This window comes from Rattus norvegicus, chromosome 11 (assembly GCF_021556685.1).
Source record: "Rattus norvegicus strain SHRSP/BbbUtx chromosome 11, alternate assembly SHRSP_T2T, whole genome shotgun sequence".
In the NCBI taxonomy this organism is placed as follows: Eukaryota; Metazoa; Chordata; class Mammalia; order Rodentia; family Muridae; genus Rattus; species Rattus norvegicus.
Window position 1 is genome coordinate 89,481,422 of NC_141544.1, and position 27,002 is coordinate 89,508,423.

Consider the following 27,002-nt stretch of genomic DNA (forward strand, 5'->3'; position numbering starts at 1 on the left):
ATAGCTCAGTCGGTAGAGCACCATGAGGGCCCAGAAATGTTCTCGCACATTGCGTGAACTGGGTGTGGTTGTCCATGAACTAATTTCAGCATGCAAGAGATGGTAGTCAGAAGCTCAAGGTCATCTTTGGCTATGCAAAGAGTGACAACAGCCTAGGTTACCATTTTTTCCTTGTTTCTGCCTTTCTCCCACGCTACCTTTTTTCCTATTGATTTTTGTGGGTATACCCTTTCTGTCTATATGTGGTAGCTACTGAAACATTCACATATAATTTAATTTTAAAATCTGGTTATCCAATTGTACCCTTTTCCTAAAATTAACAACAACAACAACAAAACAACAACAACAAAAAACCTCACGAAGTTTAAATTCTTGTTCCCTGTGCCTACATTCTACTACTGTCCAGAACTTCAGCTTTTCTGGTTTATCCTCTCAAGTAAAAGGATTGCTCAGTATAACGGTTCGTGCAGATTTAACTACGCGGATGCTATTTTCTCTGCTAACCATTCCTTGCTGAAGTACTGCTATTCTTTCCTGGCTTATTTTTCTTTCTTTCTGAAATACTGCATCGAGCGTCTTTGCTTGGGCTCTAGGGATGTCACAGCCTCTTGGCTTTGCTCATCCCTCAGTGCCTCACATCACTAAACAAATCCGTATGCTATCCCTGCCCTGAGTCGGGCGACAGGACTCAAGCCCGCCTTCATGACTCTGGACCTTGGAAAAATGCCTTCCTAGCTCTGGGACTTTGCTTTCCTTTGGCAGGTCTTGGGGAATGGTCTCTAAATGTCCTTCTAGCTCTCATATTCTCAAGTAGGACACCATGAGTACACATCACATCAGAACACGGAGAACAGAAGGGGCTTGTCAGAGAGCACGGAATGACTGAGAAGATGAAGAGATAGGAAAGTACAATTACACCACCCACGCCTCTTTCGATGACAACTTCTTTAATTTCCCCAGTATCTGTGATGTACTCGCCATGCATCCAAAGAAGAGCCCTCTATGGGGCAGCTTTAAAAACAGCTGCCTCTGTGAGAGCCCTCCCACCCACAGTTCTCAGATGTTCGCGCAGCAGTAGATGGAGACCAGGCGCTGCAGAGAGAGAAGGGCTTCTCTCTGGCTTTTGTGGTGGGAGACTTAGGCATACTCTAGTAAGCTTATACCTGAGGCTTAGAGCCCTGGGGGTCTTTGTTTTCCTGCATATCTGCTGCATGAAAAAGTGAACTTAGGCTTTTCTCTTTTATTCTTAGAATACAGATGAGGACAAGGTGATGACAGAACCATCGAGAATGATTAAATGCAAGGTGTGTAAACATGGTCACTCTTCCTTGTATCTGATTCATTCACTCCTTTCTCCGTCATTTGTAGATGTCTATCCACTCAGCTCCATTTTGGATTATACCCACACTACTCATGGTGCCTAAGCAAAGAGTAATTGTAGTGTTTGAGAGATATTCATAGTACAAGTGGAGAAAAAGTTCGAAAATGTGAGTCGTTGAACGAGGGAAGAATTCTACCAGGCCCACCTAAATGGACCTACCTACTTGGATCTAGCATTAAAAAGTCCACACATACTCATACACACACCAACATGTGTGTGTGCCCATACACATACACACACACACATATTCACACAAACATATACACACTCTGAGACATGTGTGTGCACATACACGCGTCTCTCTCTGTCACACACACACACTTTTGCAGAGTCCAGAAAGATGTTGCTGAAGTAGTTTGAGAACATGTCAGAAGTTGAGCTCATCTGTGTCGAGGGAGCTGGGGCTTTGGAGTGGGGGCTTCTTCATGGTCTTGTGGCATACTTGTTCTGAGACACATTCCTAGTCTCAGAGGATCATATGGAAAGCAATTGGTGAAAAAATGAATACCAGTAACTGGGCTTAAAAGAAAACAGAGATCATCTGACTCTGAAAGAATTCCACACATAGGCAAGTTAAGTGGAATGAGAAGTTTATTGGATTTCTAAATATAAAGTAGTTCTTTTACAGAAAAAAAGCATGTGATTTTCATATTTATTCTCATTGAGCACTGGGGAAACACAATCAAAACTGATAGAATGTAAATAAAAACATGTTTTAATATGATTGAATAATGTGTAAATACAAAAGAAATTACCCAAATCACTTTCTTAAAACACAGCTTCTCCTGATTTTCAGAAGGGATTACGTGTGCTCCCGTGGGCATGTCAGCGATGGTTTATGAGGCATCGAATATATGCAATTTGCTTACACTGTGAAAATACCACGGCTCTATCAGTATCACGTAGATGAACAATGGCATATTCTCTATGCATCTGTGTAGCTTTGCCTAAGTTGGAAATATTACTGAGTCTCAAAGCTGCTGCTTGTGAGGCTGTGATCGTGGTCAGCTAGAAGGAGGTGTCTGCTCCCAGTACATACACTTAGCACAGAGAAAGCCTGACAGCTTTTCCTTCTGTCCTTGACCTGTCCCATTAAACATGCCTTAGCTTTCACATCAAGCTATCTCTCATGGCCACAAGTCACCAGACTGAAACTCAGAGCAAGGCTGCCTCGTGTCTATCTCAGTTGGTTCCCAAGGAGTAGAACCCGTGTATTCCCAAGACTTGAGGACAGCACACAGAGATTTTAGAATCCCTTTCTAGCATTGCAATCTGATCAGGTCAAGAGTAGCAAATGAGTAGTATTGAAATTAGAGAGAGATCAAAGGATCGGCAGGAGGAGAAACAGGGGGCAAAGTATTGCTCACCTCTAAGAGAAAAAACTCAACCTGATTCCAATCATGATGTTACCGAAGAAGAATGGCTATAGCCCTAAAGCCACTCACCAGTGCTGTCCCCTCAGTTCTCTCGGGTTCCTGCGCTCATGTACGGAAAGCAGAGTGGCAGACCACTCCAATGGCATTAAGTATGTCTTCTACAGTTTGTCCCCTCTACTTGCATTTGGTACAACTGAGTAGGAGAGGTGGCATTTCACGGTAGCTTGTGAACAAGAGGGCATCACTAACGTCCTTTCTGAAAGGCTAAGTGGATGGGACGACACATCTTACTTTCCTCAGAGGCATATTCAAGGGAAAATGGAGCCAAGTGACTTAGAAGGAAAGGAAGCGACTTGGCAAGTGTAATCTGCCAGCTGGTTGAGTCAGACGACACATTGAGAACAATCTTTTTTGGAATCATGTCCTCCCTTCAACCCTGGTACAATCATACAGGATTTCTATGTACCTCAGCACATTTACCTGGCTTACCTCCTAGAACCACCACTGGGTAACAACTCACCCTCCCAGGCTATGCTGCTGCCTACTCAAAAATACCTAGAGTTCCTCTGTCACTGTCAGAGAGCGCTCCAGGAACAAAAGCCCTCAAATAGCATGGACTGGTATTCTTAGGAGCTGGAGTAAAAATGCTTCAAGGATCTGGCAGGGATGCCTTGGCCCCCTGAGTCTACGTTCCCTATAGCCAAGACTTTAGTTTTCTCTAGGCTAGCCTACAAGATAAAAGAAACCTGCTGACACTCAAAACCTAGCAATACTTAGTTTAAGAAACACACATGACACAAATTAATTGCCTTTTCCTCCCCTGATGAAATGTTGGTGATTGTATTATTTCCATGAAATACAGGTTCTTCAGCAATCTGACACTATTCTGGGATATAAATGCAAAGTGGCTGTGTCAGCAGGAAGTGCTGGAGACTCTTGTTTTAGCCCATTTCATGGTAGCCACTGAAGGGGAGATTGGAAACGAGCCACTCTCTCCGATTCGGCCATGCTTCCCTATCTCAGCACCTACTCCGGCTGATGGTGTTTTTGAAGGCTGAACAGGGCGAGTCCGGGTACCGTGTGTGTATACATATGTAGGAATAAGGTTTATATTCCTCAGAATAGGCACTCTCTGAAGGCAGTACATCTAAAAGTAAAGTTAATAGAGCCTATATTTAGCAGCCATCTTCTCGCTCTGCTGATGTGTACGCTGAACAGAAGACCACAGATTTGAAGTCAGTCTCGCAGAGGCCGGAGTCGGCAAATGGCTATATTCGGAGCTGGGAAAGTCTTGCCAACCCAACTGTGGCTGTTAAAAAGGCAGAGCTGGAGAAGGTGCAATCATTTTTTCTTTTTCTCAAAGGTGATGGCACAGAAGGAGAGAAGCCTGTGACAAAGCCGTGGAATAAGAGCCCGTGTGAGCAGCTCAGGCAAGATTACTATCCCTGGGCTCCGTGCCTTTGTGTCACATCTACTTTGTGGCACAGGCTTACTACTTAGAAGTTCATCTCATAATTGCACACATTCCCATGCTCAGCAGTAGAGAAAGAAAAGCCCCACATCTGTTCAGTAATGATAAGGGTGTAGATCCAGACAAGGCAGTGCAAACCCAGGGTAACTCACTACGCGGAGCACCCACGGAGCTCGGCGCTCCCCGCAGCTGCACACTGGGCCTCTAAGCTTCAGGTTTTGCGTACGGCACAGAATTCGACACGGCACTCTTATTCAAGAGCCTGCCACGGGTCCTTTTTAATTCTATTTTCTCCTAGAAATGTTTTCTGGAAAAGAGTGAAGACTCGATTCCAATGCTTAAGGGGAATTTTTCTAACTTCCTTCATGAGCAAAGAGGTCTTGGGTAGTTTGATTTTCAGATGTCCTGAGTGTACAAATGGGTAGTAAACGACAGTCACTGAGAAATAATTTTGCTACTGCTTTCCTGACAAACTTTTTTTTTTTTTTAAATCAGATCAGTGTCTGGAGTCTCCATTTCATTTTGGACCCCTGTCAGTTTGGGCTTTTCACATGAGGTGGAAGGAGCGTCTAGGCTAATTCAGTCTGCCACTGAACGATTGAGGTCTGTGCACTATGGTGCAGTCCCATAGGCTGATGTAGCTGACACTCCTAGCAACCAAACAGAACTCAAAATGCACATACTGCTCAAGGATCAGCTCCCGTCTTACAATTTGCTAGGCAAAATGAGAACCTTCCCATCGATGGTATTTAAATTATGAAGCCCACCTTTCCTCTCAGTCTGTGTTTGAAGGGATGAAACACGTTAGGCAGATACAGTATGTGACCACCATGGCTACCCAAAAGATGAGGAGGAACTAGGCTGTTTCTCTTTCACCCAAGTCGCCCCTAAGAAATAAAGCAAAATGGGGTTGAAGGAGGGTGTATAAATGAAGGCCAGCTCAGCCTGCTTTCTATTTCCTGATTGAGAAATGAAGTAAATAATTTGGTGAGCAAAAATATTCAAACCTAATATATTTACTCCACTGTGATGAAAAATATGGATATTTATGAAAGCAACTATGAATTACTGCACGTCAGTATGAAGCAAAGCAGACGGTGCAGAAAATGGCAACGCAGTGCCCCAAGAACGCTAGGCCCTTGTTGTTTACCGCTTTCCCCTCAGAAACAGAAGGAATCAAGCAAGAGAGATAAACACCTCCCTTTCTACCCCAGCGACAAACTGCTTTGACATATTTTAAGAGATAAATAGATTCACACAAAATTTAAGTAGCTTTTCCTTTTCCTTTCTGGAAGTTATGAAAATGGGTCAGGTCTAGGAATTATTAATTTCCTGGCCTGAAGAGCTAGCTAGTATTTTAAAATAAGATTTTTTTTTTTTTTTTTTGGAGAATGAGCTTTCTTGATGGAAGACCCGTGTGTGTGTGTGTGTTTCAATAACAACACAACTGTGCTTTCTCTAAATGATCTCTGGGACTATATTATATAGGGTGGAAAAATGAAAGCATTATTCATATTTTTCTTTCAGTCAGGGTTGACTCATGAAGATATCTGAAAAATACCACAAACGTTTCAGGACCCCATCCCCTTACACATTCAGCTCCTCATGCCCTTTTGTCTAATGGGATGGGACGGCTCTACAAAAGCCAGCCTCTCTTCGGGTCATTATAAGGCGTGATCAAAAGGCCTAATAAATCTATAGCTTGGTTGGGTGAGCCAATGTGTGCCAGAGAAAATGCCTCCTGGATAGGTTGGGTCCTCAGTCAATGTTGCCAAACTTCTGGTCCTCTCCAATATCTGGTATGATAGTTCCCTTGTGGGAAGACTGGAAAAAGCTGAAAGGCTGTTTGCTATTTCACTTGCCTCTTACCAATCCAAGGGAACAGTCAAATGAGTGGTGATTTTGGTCTGACAGAGGAGAGGCTCTAGGAAAGACAAATGCCTAACTTACAGACTAGGGCATTTGAAAGGGTTTCTAGATTTCTAGATTAAGTGCAGATTTAATGTGGTCAAAGAATATTTTCTTAATTAGCGGATTTTTGACTTGTAGCAAAAAACAAACAAACAAACAAACAAAAAAAACCAAAAACAACAACAACAACAACAACCGAAAAAACAACCAGAAGATAAAAAAATGAAAGCCAAGACTGTACCTGGAAGGCCCAGCTTCATGAGGAAGTCAGCTCCAAGAGGAGTGTTCCTCGTTGAGCTGCAATGTGGGCTGACTTCTGGAGTATACCCAGGGCCCTCCAACGAGGTTCTTTGTTGTTGCTGACAATACAGTGCACTGTTCTCTGGGATGAGCGTAGAATAATCCCATGGGCACGACAGCCCGAGAAGCACCCCCTGTCCAATGATAAAGGCTAAACTTCAGAGAGTTTGCTCATCCAATAGCACTTCTCTAGACATTTCAAGGCCTCTGGTCTTGGGCTTGTTGGATCACAAATTCGTGGTTGCCTCAGCATATTCTTGTGAACTGACAGAGAGAGAGAGAGAGAGAGAGAGAGAGAGAGAGAGAGTGTGTGTGTGTGTGTGTGTGTGTGTGTGTGTGTGTGTGTGTGTGTGTGTGTGTTCTATATAGCCCTGTCCTAGAAGAGAACAGCTATACCTATAACAGCTTCTGTCTCTGTGGTCCAAGAGAGGAAGGGCTTTCCTAAAACGCAAGTAACCTCTGAACACTACTGTATTTGAAATAATATAGTCTCCATTGATATCCTGAGCAGGACCAGTCCAGAAAGGTTTCCAGTGGATGTAAACCAACGCTCTCTGGGGAAATTTGCTGCAATGTGCTTCTGCATAGTTGTTCTCAGTGGCCTTTGCTGCCTGGGGATCATCACAAAGACCTGTGGCTTCTCAACAAGATGACACAGACTGGTGAAAACTCTTAATGATCTGCAGCAATACGATACACATATACACCTGCCACCGAGAACCAAATGGTTCTTGTGAGTTTCCATGGATATTTTTGTAACAGGGCCTTGGGTAAATACCCACATCTCACACTTACCAGCTATATTGCTTTTGGCAAGACACTTAATGATTCTGAACCTCAGCCTTCTCTTCTAGGACAGGGCTATTAATAACCATCTTCCCAGGGCTCTTCTATGTGTGAAAGCAGCTTGGAAACTCTCTCAGGAATTTTATTATTTCACAGCTTAGAAATCCACCCATAGGTGTTATCTACCCAGGGGCGGATAGCAGCCTCTGGCTATAGAGCTCTCAAATTCTAAGCTGAGTTATAAGAGACACAACCCCTGTCTTCCAAAGGCTAATGGTTGCTAGCTAAACTGTAACCCTGGGCAACAGTGAGAGAATTTATACATTTTTACATAAAATACAGCATTACCCAATCCCTTCACTTAAGGACAATATCGTTTTATGCTGAAGAACAGATCAGAAGGAATGAGTTTTCAGTAGTACCACTGGATTTTGCTTTTTAACTTTTCCTTGTAAAAGCTGGAGATTCCACAGTGATGTTTCCCAACATTTTTAAGGTCATTATCAGTGGATCAGATAAATGAAACCAACTGTTCATGGGACAGTTACTAAGGGAGGGCATGAAGCTATATGACAACTGTCAGAACATTTTGTTTTCTAGATAGAAATACACGAACAAAATTTATACAAATTCTAATATCTGACTGTCAGAAATATTTTTGACTCTTTTTAGTGGATGTTTAAATTTGAAGCATTTGTACTCCTCAGCTAAAAATGGAAGTTGTTTTTTAAAAGTAATACATCACTCAAAACAAAACAAGTACAGTGGAAGAAAAAACAAGAGGAGAGCCAGGGTTTTTGTTGTTTTGTTGGTTAGTTTTGAGATTCAGGAGAGCAGAAAGTCAAAGACTGGCTCTGTTTTAATGACAAAGGGGCTTCCTCACAGGGTGATGAGCTCCTTGACACAAGCACTATTCAAGCAAACTTCCTTTGTGCAGCAAGGAGTCTGTGAAGGAACACCAAGTGTGGCAGATGGCTGGGAGCCTTAACTATGTTCCTAGAAGAATAAAAAAGTATAGAGGCCCACTTGTTCCTTTTTGAGGGTTCAAAAGTCCAGCACATTTGCTCTAAGAGAAAAGGATACAGTGTGGTCCAGTAAGAATGCATTTGTCTCAACAAAGACCACAGGGTACTATTTCCTATCTATACTGTATGTGTTTGTTGTGTCTGACCAGTTCCCCTCTTCTGACTGTCACAATGGTGAGAAGAGATCAACAGTTGGTTTTCTTCAGTGCCTATCGCCTCTCACTGAGCCTGAGTATATGAAAGCTTTCTCTGCTGTTAAGATTCTCGAATCCATACACCATGGCCAAGGCATCTTTGCAGAAAGGAGCCGATGCTGTCCTGGTGGGCCTTAACTAGTCTTCCTATTACTTCCCAATGCAGCCAGTAGTAAGTCAATCAGGTGTCCTCACTTACATGTCCTCCCCAAACCCCCACAGAGGCCTCATTGCTAGGAAGAAGTATGCACTATTTGATTTTACTGCACTCAGCCTGAGTCTCTCAGAGAGATCCAACAATAGCTGTTAAAACAAGATCAGTTAAGGAACTAAGATACTGAGGGGACAACACTTAAATCATAAACTCCTCTTCTTTTTGTTGTTTTGTTCTTTTGAGACAGGGTTTCTCTTGATCTTGGCTGTCTTAAGGAGAGTATAAATTGATCACGGAGAGAAGCTGCATGCTTTAGACACAAATATTAGTAATAAATGGACGGGTTTAAAACCAAAAACTAATATTGATGCAGAACTTCCTTAGTGTCAAGAACTTTTTTATCTGTCCATCACAGAAATAGTCAAGTGTTTTCCTTGAGAAGACACTGCTAAAGAGAAAGAGACGTTATGAGGCCAGGGACTCTTGTGGATGGAATATGCCTCAGCTCACTTCCTTTCTTCTCAATGAATTGATTCTATTGCCATCAAAACCAGCAGTGAAACACATTATTATTTTTTTTAAATCAGCCCAGAAGATGAGGAGGGCTAATTTTTCACAGTGGCTAACCCATCTTTACCTAGCTCTATCATTAGGAGGGAGTCCTCTTCAAGGGAGGTCATCAGTTGCTCTTGAAGGATTCTCATTCCTTTTCCTTTCAACCTGAAGCAAAGTGCTTTCACCTACCCTGACAGCCAGCCAGCTATAGTTGGGTCATAGAGTAGATGCAAAGAGAATTAGGAAATGTTTAGGGAAGTAGAAGGTGATGTCACTGGAATCAAGGTCAATAAATACTAAGTGAAGTACTTGGTGGCATCACACCCACGAAGGGAGAGAGTCTAGAATTCAGAAGGTTTTATGCAGTTCCCCAGCTAGCCTGGGTTGCCTTGAGAGTATTCTACACTGGCCATCATATTGAGTAATATGTGTTATGGCCATCAGTAAATAAAGCAATAGAGAATGCAGATCTTTGTAAGGACCATAGCACTATACATCTAGGCACAGCAACTGAGTGTGTGTTCAACAAGACCTCCTAGCACTTGGGCTGAGCATAAAATGGTGACCTCTACACATCTGATAGAGCATTCTGCTTCTAGGCCTGAACACTGAATTTAGAAGTTATGTTCAGGGATAAGTTCATGGAGTCTATTGGTAGCTGTTTAACAGTATCCTAGTGGAGCACAGAGGGTGACTATCAGTCAGATGAAGGAGGTTTAACTTGACCCTAAGTGAATGGGTATCTTAGAAAACTTAGCTCGGCCATTCATTCTAAGAATTAAAAGAGAATATGAGTATCTGTGGTATGCTAATTTTTAATAAATGCTAGAAGATAAGAGATACTTGTCGTCTTCCTTAGATCCTGCTATAAAACAAATACCAATCAGAAGCAAAGAACAAAGATTTGAGCTTTTTTTTCAGTAGGATGGATAAAAATATGTTCTTTCCAAAGATCTCAACAATTAGTCATATGCATGGTGGCTAACTAAAATATTGTCTAAAAAACTTTGCATAAGGAAGAAAAATTAAAACAGAAAAGTAAATTAGTGTCTCTCTCTTCTTTACTAAGGGAAAATATGCCTACAAAACAATGTACACTAGAAAACATCCTAGTGCTGAGACTACCCTTCACCAGTACTGAGTCAGCTATTCTCATGTACTATGGACCATGGGCAAAGTGCTCCAATGTCAGTTTCTCGTTGCCCCAAAGAAAATTATCAAGTTCATTGCAGTGGGACAAAATGATGTTCTCTTATTAAAAAATATTAACTATTTTGTGGTGAAAGTGACAGAGTTAAAAACAGAACTCTGTCTAGCCTTAGAAAGACCACTTTGCATCTATGTGAGAAATATCCAGATAATTTTATCGTACTACCCTATCAGCTAAGTCCCTGATGCAGACTCACTGAAATGCAGCTCACAGACTACACCTCCCTCTAGGGATAAACCAAGATAAAGAGTATGTCCCCATAAAGCTGCTTTTCTGGCTGGTGAGTATAAAAGTTCTGGTAGCCTTTCTCCTTTAATGAGATCATAATGTTGTATCCTAACTAAACTTAAGAGAAGGCCAAGTAGGGCAGCATTAGTAGGCACGGTGGAGAGAGAGGGAAAAGAGAAAAGAGGAGAAAGCAAGGGAGAGAGGGGATAAGCACTGGCATTGTCAGTAGCTTTGGCCAGGTTGGTTTGAAAAGGTCAGAAATAAAGCAGTGCTAACCAACCTACAGCATCACAAGCAGCCTCGTTCTAATTATCAGCCAATTAAGTAACTTGTCCTGAAATACTCAATGTAATACCTTGCTCAGAAATCAAGAGTGCTTATTACTAACTCAAACACATAACACAATGTCAAAAATGTGAGTCCAGAGGGGCTGCTGCAGTCTCTGCCTTTAGCATTCCACTAAAACTGTGGGAAGAGCAAAGCCCAAGGACTGCCCACAGATCACCTTGGCCATGAGCATGCTTGCACTCGTTAGAGCCATGAGGTCTTCTAAACAGCTACATTAAGACAGAAGTGTGCTAGCATGCTCTCTCTCTCTCTCTCTCTCTCTCTCTCTCTCTCTCTCTCTCTCTCTCTCTCCACACACACACACATATACACACACACACATATCTTTGAAATTGGGGGTGTAGTATTTCTATTACTGAGCAAGAGTCATGGTAGTGTAAACAAATTATTTAAAAAATAAGGCACAGTTGTAGGCTGCTTTTGATCGTCTCTCGTGAGAACGCACACCAGAAGAGCCATCCCAGGACATGCACTTGAGGCACATTCTGCAGAGGTATCTTTTTCGGTTGCTGGTTTTCTACAGATGGCTGGAGCGGGGGTATGGAACATGCTGTCATATTTCATTCATAACACACATGTACTGTAGCTGTAGGCAACAGATGGACAATCACTTGTTTAATCTACAAATGTGAAATGCTAAGGTAGAATGGCAATATTTCTAGAAATGTATATGGGGAAAAAAAAAAAGCCTTTCCAAGCCAAGAGGGATGGTGAGAGGCTGGGAGGCTACATCAGTGTTTCTCGGATCTCCCTAGCAGCTGCCATAATTTCCCCGACACCCTTCAAAACTTGAGAATGGCAGGATCAGGGGGCAACCGACACAGATCTGACAAGAGAAGCCCAAACCACATCAAATAGAAATAACACTGTTATTCCTGACTGGTTCACATTAATAGGAATTGTGGTAACTAGGAAGACGCTTGGCAGTTGTGTTTGCAGAGCCCTGCCTATTAACCAACGCTCTACTGCAGCCTCACAGAGCACTCTCCCCTTCCCCTGGCCCGAATACAAAAGAGCGGCTTACGGTTATTAAGTTACATACTTTTTAAAAGTCCAACATAAACATAATTGTGGAATTTTTAGTGTTTTTAAGTTTGTGTCCCTAATCAGCATATACCCCACGTAGTAATTCTGATCAGAAGTTGTTCCTACAGGGACAACAATGCGCTAATAACAGGGACAAAACCCCACATCTTTGAGCTGCAGAGATGGCGGTGTGTCACTGACACTGAGGATGTATTTTTGAGTTTTAAAGGCAATGCCGTTTGCCAAGCAGACTCCATATTGAGTCAGTCTGAGATGGGAATCCAAACAGCTACGAACTCTTATTCTGGAAGGGAGGCTTAGCTGTGGTAGAGCACTTGTCTATTTTATGCAAGGCTCAGAGATCCATCCCCACCACTACGGAAATAGAAAGAGAATTATTTTGAATGTTCTCTGCAGAGCCCATGACGATGGGTTTTTTCCCCTTTTCATCTTATACAGAATAACCAAAAGTTTGTGCTCTTGACATTTAAACAATTCAGGTATAATTATAAGTTTTCTGTTACAGACATTATATTTTTTCTATTTATGTATTTAAATGATAAGTAAGGCAATATATATCAAAAGGCAATGCATATAATCATTAAGGTAATAGATCTTTATATCTCTATAGTAGGCAAAACTTTATATAGATAAGCAAGAATAGAGTACTTGGTGTTGTTTAAATCAAATGCTTACTAGAAGAAAACAAGAAGGCAATGTAAATTATATATTAAAGGAATTGCAGAATAATGTGATAGGATCCTTTATACTCATTAGACCTTGTGAAAAGAAAACATCTAATTCTAAATATTTCTGTATGTATGTGTACGTGCACATTCATTATTATAAAAGTATAAGTCTATATTAAAAAGAAATTTACTTTAAAAAAATCTTTGGTAAAGATCCTCTGAGGTTACTCAACAGGAAAGCTATGGGAAGGCTGTGAGCAAGAGAGCTCTGCCCGTAAAACCTCGGGGACGAAACTGGGGCAGCATTTTCCTATAAATCTCGCATGTAAACATCTGGTTACATAACTGATAAATGTAACAAACAAGGAAGAAGTTATTGCTCTATAGCATAAATATTACATAAACTCTTCCTCTGCTATGTGAATTTATAGCAATATTACTGCATTTCTAGACATTATTCCTGCCCCTTATTCATACTGCACTCTACTTTTGGCTTAAAGACAGTTTCCTGAAATATCTCATGGTGAACATTTTAGTCAGTTCAAGCCTGTATCCACCTCGATTGTCTGTCAGCGCTCCTCGAGGTCACAGGCACAGCTGAGCCTTTAATTTGCAGCACAGGGATTCAGAGCTTGAGTGACCACTGAATCCTGAGGTCCACAAGCTGCCCTTCATGAACCTCAAGATAAGAGAAGCAAGGGGACAGCAGGCAGCAGGGGAAAGCCCCTGAAACTCGCAGCTTTGGGGATTCTAACACGCAAACTGCCTAGTGGAGAAAGTAAATAAGCCACAGACTGACCCAGAGGGGCTGCGTGACTAGGCCTAAGGGCTTCTTTTAATCACTTTTACCAGGACTTCTATTCAAGTAAAATAAACTTTATGGAATTCCTGAGGCATGGCTTGCAATTTTAAACATGCACAAGTAATTAAACAGGTTTTTTTTTTGCTCTAAATGTTAAAATTAAAACTGTCAGACTAGAAAATCATCATGTCATGAAGATTTAAAAAAAAAAAAAAAAAGGCACAGAAGGGCTGGGGATGCCGGGTTGGCAGGGCAAGTGCAGAGCCCATGAGGCCCTAGTTCAACTCCCAGTGCTACATAAAAGAAATAAAAAGGTATTTGTGGAATTTAAAGAATTTGAAGGAACTATACTTCTAGAATTGGGTGTTAGCTCTAGAGGCATCATTATATTATTATTTATACCCTTCTGTATGTTTAAGGTATTCCATAATTTAAAGGTGTACATCTGTAGAAGATTTAAAGGGAGCTCTGGGAAATCGCATTCTGAGACACGGATTTTACAGTATGGCTAGCTGTGGTTGCTAAGCGAGATGTCGCCCCTTAATGATGTGGATTGCCTCTGGTTGGCATGCAAGAGTTTTGCTGGCTCATACGAGTTCGCACAAAGATTCCAGGGAGGCATTCTGCATGTTTTTACCTCAGAAAGACAATTTGGTTTTCAGCGATTGTCTTTGAAAGTGTGGTGTAAATGTCACATTGATGATAGGAAAATGTCTCCTGCAGTATGTACTTGAGTTACAGGGGGTTGACTGTAAGAATAATAAACTCTGGTTTCACTACCTTCCCCAGCTCAGTTTTCTCTTTTTAAAGAAGATGAGACTTGGGTACGTGACTTCGTTTTGTGTGTCTCGATTTGCAATTTTCGGGCAAAAGAGGTTTAGGTTTGGGTCATTATAAAGTGAAAGAAGGAAAGATAAGACTGTGAATCTTTTTACTGCTTAGCTTTCTGAAGATAAATATTAATGGTAGTCACCATGCTTGTGTATCAGGGGAAGTTTTACTGTCCTTCTATGATGAAGAGTTGGACAGATCTGGAAATGTATCAAAAGCAAGTCTGACTGTCTTACGTCCAGAGAGTGTGGCAAGGTAACTCTCAGGGAGGGACTGTGGAAATACAACAGGCAGTCCGAATACACCTAGAAATCCATCTGCTAACATTTCCCATTTGGTCTCTTTAGCCAATGTTTTCAAATGAGCCTTGGCTGCTGGGCACTGCACATTCTGTTATTTGGATAGCTGCAGACTAAATTTAGACTCCTGTTAACTTTTTCAAATAAATTCTTTATCACTTAATATAGAAAAATACTCCGCCCCCCACACCATTATTTTAAAGCAGGAGACATGGTGCAATGGAAAATTTCACCTTTGCAATACCTGGGAACAGAATGACTGACTTTTGTAGCCACAGCCAGAGGAAAAGCGACAGACAGGACGAGACTTAAGGCACCTGCGGACTGGCACATTCACCCAGGAAAAATCATGTGACAGCAAATACCACACTAAAAATCTATTCAACCACATGAGAAGTGAGACAAACATGAGGATTAAAGGTCCCAGGAATGCAGAAGTGAATGGGATGGAGTATAATCTGTGCAAAAATGTGGAAGTCCTTGGAACAAAGGCTCACCAAGGCCCTACATGATTAAATGTGAAATGTGTATTTGGTAAGAACTTAGACAAATCGTATCATCTATGTGCTTCTACAGAAAAGGTTAACAGCAGATGAAGAACAGAGACTATCCCAGAGGTTGAGCTTTGCCTCTATTTTTCTATTTCTTCTCTTATCTTTTCCTTGTGTTGCGTTCTTCTTGGAGGCAGGCACACAGCAGCTGAGCTGGCTACCGACTGACTCTACAGGTCAGTGCTCGCCTTGGCCGTCAAGACCCTGATGCGGGCCGAGTTGCAGCTCTTACAGAGGATGTGCCCATCCAAGGGGTAGCAGCCTTGGTTGTCTCCTTCGGATAGAAGACCACCACAGTCCTGGGGAAATGAAGACAGTGATGTAAGAGAACTGAAGCACAGGCATAAACCCAGCTTCCTGAGCCTCTATACAAAGTTTCCAAAATGCGGACACTGGACCCCACACTCAGTACATGACGTAGCAGATCTTGAATGACACCGAGTTAGAAATTAGCAACGTAAGTACAATGGTATCCGGGAGTAGTGGCACAGACCTTTAATCCTAGAAGTCGGGAAGCAGGCGCAGGTGGACCTCTGTGAGTTCAATGCCAGCCTAGTCTACATAGCAAGTTCTATGACAGGGAGACCCTGCCTCAAACCAAGACAACTACAAGTAGTGTAAAATGACTCTACTAGTCACCCAATCCAAGACATGGTACAAAGATGAGCCTATAGACTTCAGCTCCCAGCTTTTTCTCCTAAACAACAGTGAAGAAAATAAAGCATGGTCCCTCACACTCCCAACCTAAGGTTTAAGATCTCTTCAGAAGAATAGACAGGTACAAGAATAGACGTTTATAGTTATTTAAATAAAAGGAAAGTGATTTCTGTCATGTAGAAGGGCAACCAGTGGCTTCTGCATATCTGCTGACATAGTAGTAGCAAGGACACAAAATTGCAAGAGCTGGGAGGACTAATAGTTGGGAATACTTTCCAAAAGGGATAGCATGGTGAATAACGACGTATGGGAGACCGGGAGGCAATCTCCCAGGTGCTACCGTGAGGTTTGGCACTGTCTGTGAAGGCTGCACACAAGACTGAATACCATTCTGAAACTAATTCAGGCATTTTCTACCCTCCTTGAGCTTCTGGGCTGGCCGAGGCAGACAAAGGATATCAATGTACCCACAGATACGTGTGAGGATGGTGCTGCTGTTGGTATCTGCGAGCACCCGTTCTATAACATGTTAGGTAGCCCTGGAAGCCAGCCATCACCTTTAGGAGAAATGGGAGTTTGCTTGGACAATAAACAGAGCCACATTTAGCACTGTGTACCCTGCTCACGTTAACAGAAGCGGTCACAGGCCACGACTGCTAGAGTCTCCCTCTGCCTTCCGAGAATGGCAAAGAGATGAATGAAGCCAGGCCTACAGCTGACAAATAATAAAGTCTGGGTATAAACAAGGCTGACCCAAAGTGCCACAGCAGACACAATTATGATCCACAGGAAGTTTGGCTTTGCCAAAAAAGAACCAGTGATATATGATACTTTGAGATGTCTACAGGAAGTGAGTAATGGAGCCAAACCAAAAAAATATTCTAAATAACTTGATTCATAGAAGACACAGTTTTAAGTCTCTTCCTCCCTCCCTCCCTCCCTCCCTCCCTCCCTCCCTCCCTCCCTCCCTCCCTCCCTCGTGTACACACACATGAGGGTCAGAATTTGACAATGTCTGGTGTCTCCCCTGTCGTCCTTTTCTTATTACTTTTTAGGATGGGGTCTCTCTGAATCTAAAGGTCACTTCAGTTCAGCTGGAGCGAGTGGTTAATTAGCTCTAGGTTCTACAATGGTCCAACAGACCTTCCTCTTTCCTTTCACGACTGCTGGTGTTGCTGGTTCAAACTGCTGTTCTTTCTTTGCTTCTAGGATCCAAACTCAGGTCCCTGCACTCCTGTGGTAAATGCTTCCTGATAGAGCTGTCTCAAGCTGAGTCGCCCAATTTTAAGCCTCTAATGAGTTGTTGTCAATGGTCACTTGGACCCTATAGGAGGTCCAATACTTACCACAGCACTGGAAGCATAGACTAGCATCATAAACTGAGAGGCACCACACGTGAGAAGGCCAGAATGGAGAGCCTCCTTCCTGTTTCTCAGGTGGAAGGCAGGGCTAGAATATGGTTTGCTGGCTTCCATTCTAGGCTCTTCCCATTTTATGGTTTTGTTTCTGGAAGTTTCTCGGCAATTAAAAGCACATCTCATTTGAACAGCACACTGGATGCAAAAATAGAAGTCAAAGCCTGTGTGTATGTAATGGAGGATGGGACCATGGGGGTCCTTCTTGGAGCCTTAGTGTCTTCTGTAAATGATGCTTACAGCCCTGGGGCCTCATCTCAGGGATGTTGGAAAGAGGACAGCTGAACACTGTTGTTCTCTATACTTTTCTGGTCAAAAAGCTTGCATAAAACTGTTAGTTTGGTATTGTACTTCTTCATGTTAAGACTGGAGAGGGGCATATGACCTGGGATTTAAGGAGAAACGAGGCATAGTGCATAAAACAGACGGTCAGTTAAAGAGAAGGAAGGGAATGGAGTAGACAAGTTCTCTGCAGCCCTCAGAGCCTTGCCAGCCTGCATCCTTGGAAATCATCTAGTTGCATGGAACTATGAAAGCCTGTATCCCATACACACAGGGGACATAACAGGGTGGAGCTAAGAAAGCCTGTATCCCACAGGGGACAGGCCTGACAAGTGCTGCATCCCCAAGAGTTAGGAATGAGAAAGAAAACTGGAAGGAGAGGACCTGGGTAACGTGGAGAAGAAGGTTAAATATTTCAAAACCATATTCATAATGTAGCATCCTTTGTAAATTAAAATGATGAGGGAATCTTTTGCCCTGGTGTATTAGTGTATCCATGGCTGCCTGTCCCACCCAGTGTCAGCTAAGCCGATCTTCTCACTTTAGGCTAGTTATGGGTATGTTTTGTGGATTCTCACAGCACCCTGTGCCTGACTTCCACAGCTCTTAGCAGTAATGGTCTCTCAAATGATCCTTGGGAACTAACTACTATATCAACACATTTCCATGTTTTTGTTTGAGAAGCTCCTTTATCTCTAAAAGAATACTTTTCTTTTCTCCTCACTGGGTTATGGCCTCTCTGGGTCATAGAAGTAGTTAACCAAATCCTAAGTTAAAGATGCTTCACCACCACCACCACCACCACCACCACCACCACCCTCATCACTGTAGTAATAGCGTTTCCTCTACCTTAATAGTTTACAATGTCTGTGACATAGAATTTGCTATTTAGGTCTCATAGCCATATCTGCAGGAATAAGAATTTGAAGCATTTAAAATGTACAGAGAGAGGGGGTGGGCTATGAAGAGTGTGGTAAGTTGAGTGATGTCAGTCATTAACTGCCTTGCCAGAGCTGAAAACTGTCTGTGAGCGCTAAGGTCTTTGTTAGGCCCAAGGTCTCTGGGTTTAATGACTGCTCTGACTTGGAGATGCCACTGACCTCACAGCGGTAGCAGTGCACATGGAAATCACGGTCCAGAGCCACAATGCGGACGGTCTCCTCCTGGCCTGGGGCTGGCATGATAGGTTCCTTGCACACAGAACAGCGCGGGGCAAATTTCCTGAAATAGACAGAGTTGTGGTGAGATGTCAAGTACAGATGAGGACGGAGAGCGAAGGAAAAGGAAAGAGTTGGGGGCTGACACCTGTGCTGTACTTCCTGTGTGACCTTGACCAGAAGAGACTGAGGCAGTAGAGGACTCTACAGATGGTGTGCAGTGCTATCTGACAGGGGAGAGGGTGCGATCTGCTTTGTACAAAGAATACCGGGGAATTCATTAGCAGGCAGCACGTGGGGTGCGGAGACCCTGTGCATAGGACGATCCCATGGGCATGACATAGCTGAATGCTGGAAACAAGTTCCTGCCTGAACATGGATGACAAAGGTCTTGGTAGGCCCTGACTACCTTCTGACTTGCTTCTATTGGTATTCCTTCGTTTAGCCATAGACAAATATTAGAAATCTCTACAGCTTCTTTCGTTAAAATGTGTCTTGAGTTCTCTACCACAGAAAGCCTCAAACATACATTTGCATATATACCATTTGTGAAGGAGTGAACTGAGACATGATTTGGAATGGACACAAATAAGAACTGAAGACGACCATTAAAGGGTACACAGAGCCAGGACCTCTAAAATCCTAGTACCGGAGAGGCAGAGGCAGGAGGAACAGCAAAGTTCCAACCTAGCTTAGAACACTGAGTGAGATCTTGTTTCAAAACCTAAAAGCCAATGAGGGAGAAAGGGGATGTAAGTTACTAAAGTTTTTCATGGTGATGGTTTTAAGATTAATGATGTTAAAATTTATCTACTTGTAGTAAGACTTAAAAGGAAATAATGATAGTAATCTAATACTCTGCAGAGAACTTCACGGTTGTCAAAGAGTTTTTACATACATTATACTCGCTGTGTACATTTTAATTTTCCTGGAGGCACCCAAAAGGCATCTGTAAGGCTGCAATCTAAATAAATATGAATTAAGCAGCAGATCGATTGATTGCTGTGAAAGAGAAATTAAGAGGATCATGGTACAACTGCAGTAGTAATCAGGGTTGTTGTAATTGATATTTTATGCAAGAAGTTGATATTCGGTGGAAAAAACTGCTTTGAATTACCTGATTATTTTTGAATCTGGGTTATCAGTAGTAAAATAGTCAGGCTTCTGATATGAACTTTAAAATGTCCTTTCTCCAGCTGTCAGGATGCTGGGAAGGCATAAGTAGCCACAGACTCCCTGGTTTCCCCAGTACATGTATTCCTCTAGGATTCCTCCTCTTTTTCTTTTCCTTTAACCTTTTTAGGTAGTAACTGTTTCTATGTCTTTGGTGACCACTATGATTGACTCATATAGGAGAATTCTGAGAGATACCCAATGACATGAACCACCTGCCATACTGTTTCTTATGAGAAAGAAGTTATTGGATTTTATGTCTGGTCTCAGGGTCCGTTTGTTTCTAGACAGCCTGAAGCTATGTCCTTTCTGACCAGTCACTCATCCTTAGCAAAGTAGAGAGGCAGGAGCTGTCACTATGGTGCTCGTGATCTGAGGGGGTGTTTTCCAGTGCTTAAATTGTCGACTGGACACTAATAAATACTAATAAAAACAGAGTGAAAGCAGTTCTGATGGTTACTGCCTACTGAGTGCCTATTATGTCTGTTCAGCACTGTACACATGTCATGATTTTCTGTTGATAGCCACCTTATGAGAAAGTATGTTTACCACTTCTGTTCTTCAGTCAAGGGAACCATGAATCTAGTCATTTCATAGCCAACATATTTTTTGGCAATTAACAAATGAATGCTGAATCAAAGGACTAAAGGGTCAGGGCTATGGTCTGAATTTGCAAGGTTCCCTCCAGGCTCACGGACTTGGGCCTTGGTTGCCAGCTGATGAACCTTTGGGAGGTGACTGGACTGAGACAGCCTAGACTTCAACAGATTAGGCCAGTGTTGGAGTTACAGTGAAAGGGTGTTTCCAGGACGCAGTGGAGACAGAGGACGTAAGTTTGTTAGAGCGAGAAGGTCACCGACAGCAGGCTTTTTGAGGGCACGTCTAGTCCCTGGCAGTCACGAGGTGAATAGCTTTGTCCTGTGGTGCATTTCTTCCATCATATGCTGCCTACCACAGCTACAGAAAGGCAGGACAGCTCACTATGGACTAAATATTCTGAAAATCACATGTTCAAATACACCTTTCTACTCAGGTACTAATCAGAGGGGAAGGAAGTCTCATTAAGACCACAGGTGACACCTCTGCCAAGAAAGCACAGGTCACTGTGCATTTGTCACATGCCAACAGTTCAAGCTGACTGTCCTGGATATCACCAGTGCCCTGGCACTAGAAACATGGATTCAACAATATTCCAGCACAGGCCTCATAGGGAATTCTCCATGCTTCTGTTTTTGTCCTAAACGTCTTATACATAGTCTATCTTGTTGCAAAAAGATATCTAACATGGATACTGTGAAACTTTATTCATAGGTATAGGTCATTACAATTCCAACAACACTATATAGACTTACAAAATTACTCAAATATAGAGGTGGCATGATCCCTGGGAATAAGGAGGGGTAAGATAAAAGAAGTCTTATTAAAATAGTAAGTTTAGTTTTGAATAGGGTCATATAGGTAAAATGAGAAGACTGTGTATGTGTGTGTGTGAGTGTGTGTGTATGAGTGTGTGTGTATGAGTGTGTGTGTGAGTGTGTGTGTGGTGTGTATGTATGTGTATGTGAGTGTGTATGTGAGTGTGTGTGCGTATGAGTGTGTGTGTGTATGAGTGTGTGTGTGTATGAGTGTGTGTGGTGTGTGTGTATGAGTGTGTGTGTGTGTGTGTGTGTATGTGAGTGTGTGTGCGTGTGTGTATACACACCCCCTGGCCACCCCTGTATACTGTGTACAGGGCCTAAGGTGAATCTTAACTACAGAGTCCTCAGTAGATACCGGTCTGTGAAAGGATCCAATTCCTAGGCTGTAGATATGAGTCAACCTTAACTAAAGGCCCATTAGGCAAACCTCATGCTTCTGCCCTTCGAGTGAGAAGCTCCGAGATAACATTTGAGAGGCTTTTCCATAGACTACCTCACACCCTCTATTAGCAAACCCCTTGTTTCTTACGTAGCACACTTCTACTGCTTGCGTGAGGCCTGCCTGGCTCCCTGAGTCAAATGATCAGTTCTGAGGAGGACAGGGCAGCTGCCCTCCGGGTGCTGCTCTTTCTGCCCTGTATCCTGGTTATACCCTGCCTCCCTGCCACAGGCCCATACCGACACCGACCTTTATCCAGCTCTCCCTGTCCAGCTTCTCCGTCAGCACTCATCACAGCTACTGGCATGTAGAGGGACGTGATGTGAGCAGAACCAAACTGAAATGTGTTTCCTGAAAGCTCACGGGCGAAACCCACTCAGAACAAAGAGTTTCTCTAAGCAGGCTCTGCCCCTTTGGGGGTCTCCCTGGCCACGCAATAACACTCCCCATGCTGGAAGGCTAGCAGCCCATGATGGAAGGCTACCCACTCTGTATTCTAGTACTTTCAAAGCTAAGCAACGAGCATTCTGGAATATGTTCTTTTATTTTTCTTCCATAGAAGGGAAATATCCACCCCCCAATAACTTCCAATTGTACAGACACTATTTTTTAAAAAATAACTCCATTTACATGTGCACTGGAAGGGGAGGGGCGGGGGCTGAGATATGAATCTCTCTCTCTCTCTCTCCCTTTAGTCGCTCACGTCTGCTTGCGGGAGTGTTCAGACCCACACGCTTATGTCACTGGTTACAGGTCTCTAATTATGCTCCCCACCACTAGAAAGGAAGAGAAATGGGGGCGACATAGACTTACATTTGTCAGAACCGAGTTCCCCTTTTAGTTGAGGGGTGTAACGTCTCGGGCTTTTCCAGCAACACAAGCGTGTGCTCTGTTACAGCTATCTGTCTTTCCTGGATCAGTGGAGTCTCCGAGAGGAGAGAACGGTGACAGAAAAACACTCGGCGCTGGTTTCTTTTCACTTCCCTTAAATAGATGCAGGTTTTTTTTTTCATGTGTAATTACAAGCTAAAAATAGCAATAATGTGAAGTACAATTTATGCTGTGACTGCCCTTTAAAAATGAGCCTTCTCTTGTCTAATTCAAGTTGAAAATTTCTGCTTCTGGCTTGGCTTTTATTTTTATTTATTTATTTATTTGATTCATTCGGCCTCACATCTTTTGGTGAGGCTTTTGCTTTCACTGCTACTTGGGAGAGAGGTCAGGAAATTCATTTTTAAAATATGAGTATCAGGTCCCCCAAACTGCTTGAGGAAAGTGCCTTCTGGATGCTGACAATCAACAGTGCGGAAAGAAACCCACAGCCCATCCTGAGCCTCGGAGCGGAGCCCAAAGTGGTCAGCGACGTGCTTCATCCTTGGGAGTCTTACAAACCACTCGCAGAGCGGCTGCCCAGCAAACGGAAGCAAGGAAGCCGTACTGCCTCACACAAGCCGTACCTGAAGCTCCCCATACAGACCATAATAAACACGTGCGTGGGTGCGACGAACTGGTTAGCCAGTCAACAAGCGCGACGGAGAAAAATACAAAGCTGCGGTTTTCCCCAAACCCCGCAGTTAGGATGGGAGAGGGCGCTGAAATCAGAGACGGGAGAGGAGTCCTATGTTTTTGGCATCCTTCTCAAAGTGTGGCCCAACACTGCACTGATAGAAGTCTTCGGGAAACATAGTGAGGCACACGGGCCTCGGCTGGGGAGGAGGGTGAGGGAGGACGTACACACGTTGGTATGGCATGTGACTGCTTCACACACTGGAACTGTGGGATGGAATTGTTCTCTGCATCTGTGACCCAGCACCTCCTAACGGCACAGTGACAAGCATAGAGACGTTGTCATAGTTAGGGGACCATCAGGACAAGTTTTAGTGTGAGAACTAAATTGAAGAGCTGGGAGTTGTGCAACGTGCCAATCGCTACACTTCTCATTTCCCTGAATCAACTCCTCCATATCTACAGCTTCACAAGGACGTCATGATCACTTGCAAAGAAGCTTTGAGTAGAGAAAAGGTGAGAGGTCGACAGGGACCCGCTAACATCCATCCGTGTGGGGATCACTCTCGGAATATCTCCCTAAATCCCAGAGTACACAGCTCAGAAAGGAGCACAATCAGTGGTGGGCAGCAAGCACATGTCAGGAGGACTGGCAGGCCAGCGGGGAGAGGGGTCGCTTACTTGTGGAAGTCCTCAATGCAGTGAATGAGACCGCATGCGTCTACGGTAAACGGGATGCCATCCAGGCTGCGGTGGCACATCACGCAGGTGAAGCAGTGGGGGTGGTATGCCTTCCCGGTGGCACGGAGGATCCGCTCCATGATTGGCTTAGAACACACACTGCACTGCTCCAGCGTATTCTGAGGAAAGAAAGAGAACTGTTTTTAGCAGGACAGCGCGGCTTCAGTGTTGACCACAGTGCTCTAGGGAAGGCAGTTTTCACCAGCAGCAGCTACATGAAAGTGATGCACACAGGGGGTCAAAGGGGATCACCCAGGCACTGGGCAGCAAACCCATGGTTTAGAAGACCCGCTGTCTTTTCTCCTGTGGCAGTCCATTCTGCTGCACAAAGAGTGATGACAAGTTTTTCAATAAAGGCTCCGATGCTAGGGATCTGTGGTGGCAACAATTCATTTTACCCTAGGCCAAAGGCTGCCTCTGAGAACACATGAGCCAGGAGCCCGCAGTTCAGTAGAACTTTATTTATAAAAACACATAGTAGGCTAGATGTATTCACTAAAGTGCATTATGCAGGTCCTGTGCTTAGAAGATTTCAAGTAAAACTTGCCTCGACATGAAAGGCTTAGTAGGTAGGGTCACTGATGGCTCCTAACTTTTTTTTTTTTATTAACTTGAGTATTTCTTATATACATTTCGAGTGTTATTCCCTTTCCCGGTTTCGGGGCAAACATCCCCCTAATTCCTCCCCCTCCCCTTCCTTATGGGTGTTCCCCTCCCAACCCTCCCCCCATTGCCGCCCTCCCCCCAACAATCACGTTCACTGGGGATTCAGTCTTAGTAGGACCAAGGGCTTCCCCTTCCACTGGTGCTCTAACTAGGATATTCATTGCTACCTATGAGGTCAGAGTCCAGGGTCAGTCCATGTATAGTCTTTAGGTAGTGGCTTAGTCCCTGGAAGCTCTGGTTGCTTGACATTGTTGTACATATGGGGTCTCAGGCCCCTTCAAGCTCTTCTAGTTCTTTCTCTGATTCCTTCAACAGGGGTCCCTTTCTCAGTTCAGTGGTTTGCTGCTGGCATTCGCCTCTGTATTTGCTGTATTCTGGCTGTGTCTCTCAGGAGCGATCTACATCTGGCTCCTGTCGGCCTGCACTTCTTTGCTTCATCCATCCTGTCTAATTGGATGGCTGTATATGTATGGGCCACATGTGGGGCAGGCTCTGAATGGGTGTTCCTTCTGTGTCTGTTTTAATCTTTGCCTCTCTATTCCCTGCCAAGGGAATTCTTGTTCCCCTTTTAAAGAAGGAGTGAAGCATTCACATTTTGATCATCTGTCTTGAGTTCCATGTGTTCTAGGCATCTAGAGTAATTCAAGCTCCTAACCTTTTATCTGTGTGATGACTGAGGTGAGGCCACGCCCTCTGTAGCCCTAATCAAAGCTCCCATTTAAAACCTCAAAATTCAGGATAAATAAACTCCTGATAGAAATATTGAACATAAACTGGTGGCTTGGATATAGAAGTGAGCTAAGAAATTCTGTTTACTTAGATTTGAAAATATGCTGGGCCTTAGGAATAAATGTGGACCTTGAGAGGTAATATTCAGGAAGTCAGCGAGGTCAACTGTCAGTCCCACCCCTCAGACTGTGTTCTCAACCAATGTTTTTATTTCACACGTGATATATTATTCTCTAAAGTGACTCACTAGAATTAGGCATCAAATTAGGGTACAGGTGTCAAGAGACAGACCCCGAGGCAGCTAGAACATGAAAAGGAAGGAGAAACTCCCTTCCTGCCCTGAGATCTTTAAATGTTGAGGGGAGAGATAGATGCCTGTGGAGAGTTACCAAGGGTCCTGAAAGCTGAAGTAATCTGCTTACCCCACAAGGAGGCCAATTTACTTCCTAAACCATGGATGGGCCCATGTACTTCCCTCATGCCAGAGAGGCCGTCATGGCCCTGTAGTGTAAGTAGTGAATTCCTTCCATGGCATCCAACTTTCCCCGTAGGCTCAGCTCCTCAGAGCATCCAAGCAGCAAGCCTATCTGTTTTACTCAGGAAGTCCTAGCTTTTACATCTTGATGCCTGAGTCCATGAACTCTGACAACAGCCATTCTGACCTTCCAATGTACAGGTTAGAAAGCTCTTTGATTACCTATCTAACTACACTACATTTTTTCCACCCCACTTCAATTTATTTACTTTTCTATGACACTTAACTGTATATATCCCATCACTTTACAATACCAGAATTTCATTAAAGGAAGGGATTTCTTTTAGGGTTTTTCTAAAACATTATTTATTATCTTTATGTGCGTTGGTATTTGGCCTGTATGTCTGTGTGAGGGAGTTGTATCTACTGTTGGGATGAACAGTTGTGAGCAGTCATGTAGGTGCTGGGACTGGAACCCAAGTCCTCTGGAAAAGGAGCTAATGTTTTTAACCATTGATCCATCTCTACAGTTGGAAGGGACTATTTTTTAAGATTATATTTCTCTGTCCCGGTATACTGCTTGGGGAAAAAAAAAAAAACAAGCTGGAGAAGAATGCCCCCAGGAAGAATGAATAAAGAAATCTTGACGGTCTACCATGGCGGCACAGCACTGGTCTATCTCCTCCAAGTGTGGACTGCATCCCAAGATGAACTGGCAAATCCAGCATCATCCTCTCCTATGAACTGTGCTGAAGCTGCCTTTGGTCATAGTTTAAACTCTCGGAAACTATTAGCCTCCTTTCCCCCCAACTTGAAGTGTGGAAATTACAGTAGCAGAGGCATCCAGGGTGAAGGTCTGGAGGAGGACAGCACTGCTTCTTTTCTACTTTGGTGATCCGAGTTAGCATGACTAGAAATTATTTCCCTGGGGCTTCTGTTTTGCTTTTCTGTGGGTTTTAACTTTTATTTTCTTCTTTTTAAAACCCTGTATGAAATGGAGTTGAATAAACCAGAATATGCTAGACCAGAAATTGTATTTGTTTGCACTGAGGCTTGGCTCTGAGGTTCAGCTCCTTTGCTCAAAACTAGGAGCAACATACAAGGCTTAATCAGTTTCTAAGGGAGAGCATTATGGTCTGTGAGTGGTCTATTCAGGGGATGGGTAATCTGGTCAGTTCTACAAAGAAAATAAGCTTAAGGTATGCCT

General features: G+C 43.3%; 1 protein-coding gene across 42 annotated transcripts in view; it reads right to left on the reverse strand.

Moving 5' to 3' along the window:
- Window positions 1-1,954: 1,954 nt before the first annotated feature.
- Lpp (LIM domain containing preferred translocation partner in lipoma) overlaps window positions 1,955-27,002 on the reverse strand; it is a 633,326-nt gene continuing 608,278 nt past the window's right edge. For 36 of the 42 annotated variants that reach the window (XM_087575765.1, XM_087575764.1, XM_087575783.1 and 33 more), the window contains 3 exons: window positions 23,866-24,044; window positions 18,592-18,712; window positions 5,567-15,436 (listed from right to left, as the gene is read on the reverse strand). In XM_087575765.1, coding sequence (XP_087431891.1) covers window positions 15,308-15,436; window positions 18,592-18,712; window positions 23,866-24,044 — 429 coding nt within the window. In that variant the 3' untranslated portion in view covers window positions 5,567-15,307. 42 annotated transcript variants of the gene reach the window in all.